This window comes from Halyomorpha halys, unplaced genomic scaffold (genome assembly GCF_000696795.3).
Source record: "Halyomorpha halys isolate HHAL.00 unplaced genomic scaffold, Hhal_1.1 Scaffold12.1, whole genome shotgun sequence".
NCBI lineage: Eukaryota > Metazoa > Arthropoda > Insecta > Hemiptera > Pentatomidae > Halyomorpha > Halyomorpha halys.
This window is the reverse complement of record NW_027109908.1, coordinates 1,194,966-1,200,965: the sequence shown is the minus strand read 5'-3', so window position 1 is coordinate 1,200,965 and position 6,000 is coordinate 1,194,966. Positions and strand designations below refer to the sequence as shown.

The following is a 6,000-nucleotide window of genomic DNA, read 5'->3' as shown; positions in this document are numbered from 1 at the left end:
AATATGGTTTTGTTTATTTATGTTGTTCTTTGCTGACCGCACCCCCCGACAAACTTCTCCAATCATTAATCTACGGTCAACTATCTACACCTTATTATATAATTTTGGAAGAAGAAAGTTGACCGTACGAAGATATAAAGGTATCAAAATAGTAAAAGAAAACTATTTATTGTTAACCAACGTTTCGCCCCAATTTGCAAGGCTAAATGAAAAACAAAATACAAACATTGTAAGAATTGACAAAACATTAAAATAATTTTACAGAGAAAATATGTTTAAAAAAAAATTATTTTTAGTTTTGTTTATGAAATAAATAATAATAATAGTTTAAGGAAGAAAATATATTGGAGGACTAGAAACTAGTTACTAATAGGTACAACGAGGATCAAATTCAAATATCAAAAGTACAACGTATGATCAAATTCTAAATTGTAGACAAATACTTGTAACAACTAGTTATAAATATGGTAAAGAGGTAGGTATAATAGGTAAAACAGATAGGTGAAGTAAATATGGTAAAGGTGACGTATAATAGCAAGGAAAAGGAAATATTAAGGATCTTAATATAAATAAATAAACTTAGATGGGAGTACCTGTCAAAATGAAACAAAGATGCCAACTGCCAAGTCAAGTATAATCTGTTCTCAGGAATAAAATTTCCCCATTTCTTCAATAACCCTCAAAAAGGATAACATTGTTCATAGAATATAGATAGGTAATATGACAGAATCATCAAATCTCTTGTATAATATTACAATAGGCAAATATATATAAGAACCTTAATTCAGAGAAATATGAAAACAAAAAGAAAATAATAATAATAAATAAATTTGGAAATATACATAACAATAAATTAAATAGATAATAATAATAATACATAATTATGAGAGATAGTTGACCGTGGATGATAAATGAGGAGAAGATGGTTGGGGGTGCGGTCAATGAAACACAAATAAGTATGACTAACTTATTTTAATGTGCCGACGTTTCGGCTAGAGTTTCTAGCCTTCTTCAGGGCTAAAAACAAAACAAGATAACAACCACAGTAAGTATAGAAAAATAAAAAATAAAAAAGAAAGTATAAACAAAATAATTTTACACATACAATGAATAGTTTTACAAGATAGAATTAATTCATTCATTGTATGTGTAAAATTATTTTGTTTATACTTTCTTTTTTATTTTTTATTTTTCTATACTTACTGTGGTTGTTATCTTGTTTTGTTTTTAGCCCTGAAGAAGGCTAGAAACTCTAGCCGAAACGTCGGCACATTAAAATAAGTTAGTCATACTTATTTGTGTTTCATTGACCGCACCCCCAACCATCTTCTCCTCAATAATAATAATAGTCTTTATTTATATACATATATACAGTTATTTTACATTAATAGCATTATTTACATCTACTTTTTCTTTATATACATTTATATAGAGTTCCTTTTTAAAGGAGTAATAAAGTCTTTAACGAGGGATATCCGTACTTGAGTTCCCTTATCTTCATCTTCCAGTATTTTCTGTCCTTGGATTTTCGTGACCACAGTGTTCCTTCTATCTTCTTTATTTCGTCTACCCTTCTTCTTCTTTGTCTGCCTCGGTTCCTTTTCCTATCCAAGGGGATCCACTCTGTCAGTTTCTTGGCCCAGTTTTCGTCGTTCTTCCTCATTAGATGCACAACCCATTGCCATTTCATCTTCTTGACGTGCCTGATTACAGCTATGACCCCGGTATATTTCCTTATTGCTAGACTACTGAGCTTTTGGGTTCTTCTTATGTCTAACATGCTCCTCTCCATTGCTCTTTGGCATGTTTGAATCTCTTTGATCTTCTCACGGCGCTTGTCGAGAGACCATGTTTGGCACCCATAAAAGACATCACAGGCAATATACAGCTATTGAAAGCTAATGTTTTTAAGGCTGGCTGACATTGTTGTTCTTCATTATCATTCGTAAGCTCCAATATTTCCGTCAAGCCATAGCACTCTTTGTTTGAATCTCTGTTGATTGTCTATCTTTAAAAAAATTCCTTTGACCTAGCTATGTGATTTCATCTACTAAGTTTATTTCTGGAAGATCTGTTTTCAGTTTGGTGACATGTGAGTTGTAATTTTTTTTTTGTCATCATGAGATTCAACGATAATCCATGTTGGGCACTTATGTGATTTAGCATGGTCACTATAAATATATAGTAGTTGATAAGTATATTTCCCCATTTCTTCACTAATTACTTCCATTACACTTCCACTTAATTTATAACTGGGGCTCCATATATAAATTAATATGGATACCACATAAACCTTCACACCCAGCTATACATATAGCATACCTCCTATATGTACGTACCAAATACGCACTAAAATCTATATAGGAGGCTATGAAAAAAAAACAAAAAAAAAAAAACATAAACCTTCGAATTCCTCTCGTATCAAATCCTAACAATTATAAATTAAATAGATAAAATAGATTTTATCTTCTACAATATAATCTTCTATATTATACTTTATCATCCATATTATATTTTATCTTCTGTATTTGTCTACGAAATCTTTAACATTTATAAAAAAGAAAAGTTATCTCGTTTTATTTTTTTCAACCCCGACGAAAGCCTGAAATTCAGGTCAAAACCTCGGTACAAAAAAATACGTTTTGTTTATTACCAAATCCCCGACCATTAACGGTCAAAAAAACTAAATAGTAGATAATTATACTATTTTATTGAGCCAACGTTTCGCCCCACGTTGCAGGGCTTCTTCAGGGCTATTTTGACGGCAGTCAAAACAACCCTGCCGTCAAAATAGCCCTGACGAAGCCCTGTAACGTGGGGCGAAACGTTGGCTCAATAAAATAGTATATTCTACTATTTGAGTTTTTTTGACCGCACCCGGACCATATTCCTTTCATCTTTACACACGGTAAATCAATATCTTCCAGTTAATATTTAAGTTAAGTTTCATTATTTATTTTAAACTTAGTGGCATTTTAAGAATGGATTACATCATTAATAGAAAAATAAAATTTATATTTCAGAAATCCTAACACTTCTTGAAAGACGACTTCCTCCTGGTGGAGGTGTTTGTGTAGTGTGGGTTTATTGCCTTCCCGTACTGGCTATATCAGATCCTTCAATAGTTGAGGTAAAATTCATTTGTCAATTGTTAAGATATGAATTTATTTTTACCTGGATTAGCCGAGAGGGTAATGTATTTAAGTATTTAACAATATTTTGAGCTTTCAAAAAAAATTTTAAATCTGATGGCTTAAATTATTGAGTGATACCTCGCGACTATATTTAAACAATTTCTGTTCAAAATACTCAAAAATTATTATTGAATGTGTTTAACCAATCTGTCTGTGAACCAGATGACTCACATAAGGGTTTGTAAAGGTGGCTGTGTTAGATTAGATGGTTCTGACTCCATTTAAAGATGTGAGGTAATCTACACGAGAAGGTCTTGACAATGCTTGTTTTTTTATTTTTATTTTCAAAATCCTCTTTATTTTATATATAATTACAAGTACAAATATATAATACAATACATAGTATATATACAAATTTTACAAATTAACTTTGTTTGCCGTATGGCAGTATAAGACGGGTTACAGGGCCCGCTGAAGGCGGTTAATTGGTAACATAATAGCTGGAGTCTTACATAGAATGGGGAGGGACCATTCCGGCTGGTGGTGGTGGTGATATGACTTCAAGCTGCAGAGCCCGAAGTCCTTCCCTCGGCGAGGACATCTACCAAGGGGACAGTGCTTTGCCACCTCCCAGGTCTTGTTGGAGGGGCGATATCTCTGAAGAGCAGCACAGGCCTTCAGCCCATCAAAAAATGACAATGCTTGTTCATTCATGTTAGAAGATGAATGGACAAGATGATTCTTACGGAAAGTGTAAATCCCCAAAGGATGAAAACTTCACTCCGTAGGGCACGAGCCTAGCGATTACAAGTCCTACGGGAACTAGCCATAGGTCCTTACAGGAAGGATACTTTGCTCTGGAGGGTTCAAGCCTGTAGTCACGATTAGGATTATAAGTCATATGAGAACCAACCGTAGATTCTCACGAAAGAAATCAAATTTTAAAAAAGCACTCTAGATTGTGCTGTGGCTTATTAGTTTGTTAATATCGCTGGGAACCAATAGATGGTGTTGGTCCTATTTGACAACATAATTAACCAGGGACTTAGCGCTCGAAAACTTAAAATACTTGTGGACTGAACAGGAGTTCTTTCATATTTTTTCCCCATTTAGTCATTCAGTGTTGAATTTGTGGAAGAATTATTATTAATAATTCTGGATTTTCTTTTTAGGAAGTTTGATTATATTAATTTTTATAAATATTTGAGGTTAAAAAACTACTAAAGATGAATATAATCTATCTATATTTTTCTTCATTGTTGTACAACGTTTCGGGACAATTGTCCCATATTCATGTACACATATGACAAGGATGAAAATTGTTGATAAAAATAACTCATTTTTAGGATTGTGAAGGTGCATGAATATGGGACAATTGTCATTGACATAGAATAGATTATATTAATCTTTGGAAGTTTTTTAACTTCAACAACTTATACAAATTTTTAATAATATTTGGACCTAAGGTCCTCTGATCATCAAGATCTTCTCAACAATCGATTTCCATTCTTTCCCTAAGCATGTCTCCTCCATTTCTGAATGCTTGAGCAATTAACTCTAAGAAAATTTTTAGGGGAACTGAGATAATGAGTACTATGTTGCTGACATATATAAAAAAGAACAGAGTTGAACACTTAGCAGTTAATGCTTATAAATTTAAAAATAAATATTATGTCCAAGTAATTGCTTAGTATTTCATAGATATCAATAGTTATATACAAAAATAATAATAGTGTAACAATTGTGTACTTCTAGTATCATTCAAACAACAGCCTATAAGCTTCCAATTAACAATAAATTTATTTATTAATCAAAATAATTGAATTCAGAATATGGCTTTAACTAAATTTATTTTAATTATGGTTCCAGAAACTTGCAGAGCATCCAGCTTTTGTTGACAAAGAGCCCCTTGTATATGAGAATATTAAAAATGTTTGGATAGGAACATTTGTGAAAGCCTGTAAGTAAATTGTACTATTTTTTAAAAATTTATTTGTTTTATAATAAAGAGTATTATTTTTAAGAGTTACATAACTTTTAAATGAAACAAAACATGTAAAAATATTATTGAATACATAAATAATGGATTTGGCTTCATTGAGTAGGTAGACGGTAGACTAATTTTGGCATTCCATCTACAGTGAGGCTAAAAAATGTTGTTTCCACCTCCCTTTTTTGGGTGACACTTCAGAACTGTACCATATAAAATAGTTTCTATATAAAAATTAAAGTAAAACCACTTTTATCTGCCTGACAGCATGAAATAAGGAGTACATGTGTTTCATTATTGTTATTATTATAACATGACATATCACGTAAATGAGGTAATCAGTATCAATAAACGAGTGATTCTGTGAACCACTGTTGAATAAATAGTAATTCCAATGATAATTATTGTAATTTTAAATTTCAGAAATAAAATTTCTATTACAAGTAATAATAAATAATAGTAACTACCTGATAAACTACTGTAACTGCAGTTCACAATTATAATACTTAATTAAGCCAAAGTAATTGTACCAATTATAGCCTTATGTGATTGTACAATGTACAATCTGGTTCCCTCCAGAGTTGTAGAAATGGAAAAAGTGTCATTTCTGGCTGGTTCTCTCTAGAGTTATGATAAGGGCAGAAGACTGGTTTCTTTTAAAGCAATTTTTTTTTTTTAATTTCTGCCATTTTGTTCCGAACAGCTTAGTATACTTTAGCTTTATTTACATAACTTCTGTTTGAAATTAAGTCCGCCGTTGCCGTACATGTAAATATGTGATCGCAGGTCATCTCACCATCTCCGCACAGGACGCAGTCTGAAGACTCGGCCACTCCTATCCTCTTCAGGTGGTGCCGTAGATAGTCATGCCCAGTG

The 6,000-nt window shown here is 32.1% G+C and overlaps 1 protein-coding gene across 2 annotated transcripts in view; it reads left to right on the top strand.

Annotated features, from left to right (window-relative positions):
• LOC106679066 (cytochrome P450 4C1) overlaps window positions 1–6,000 on the top strand; it is a 29,312-nt gene that overhangs the window by 6,000 nt on the left and 17,312 nt on the right. For both annotated transcript variants that reach the window (XM_067048069.1, XM_014418005.2), the window contains exons 3-4: window positions 3,024–3,130; window positions 5,004–5,094. In XM_067048069.1, coding sequence (XP_066904170.1) covers window positions 3,024–3,130; window positions 5,004–5,094 — 198 coding nt within the window. The remainder of the gene's footprint in view (window positions 1–3,023; window positions 3,131–5,003; window positions 5,095–6,000) is intronic.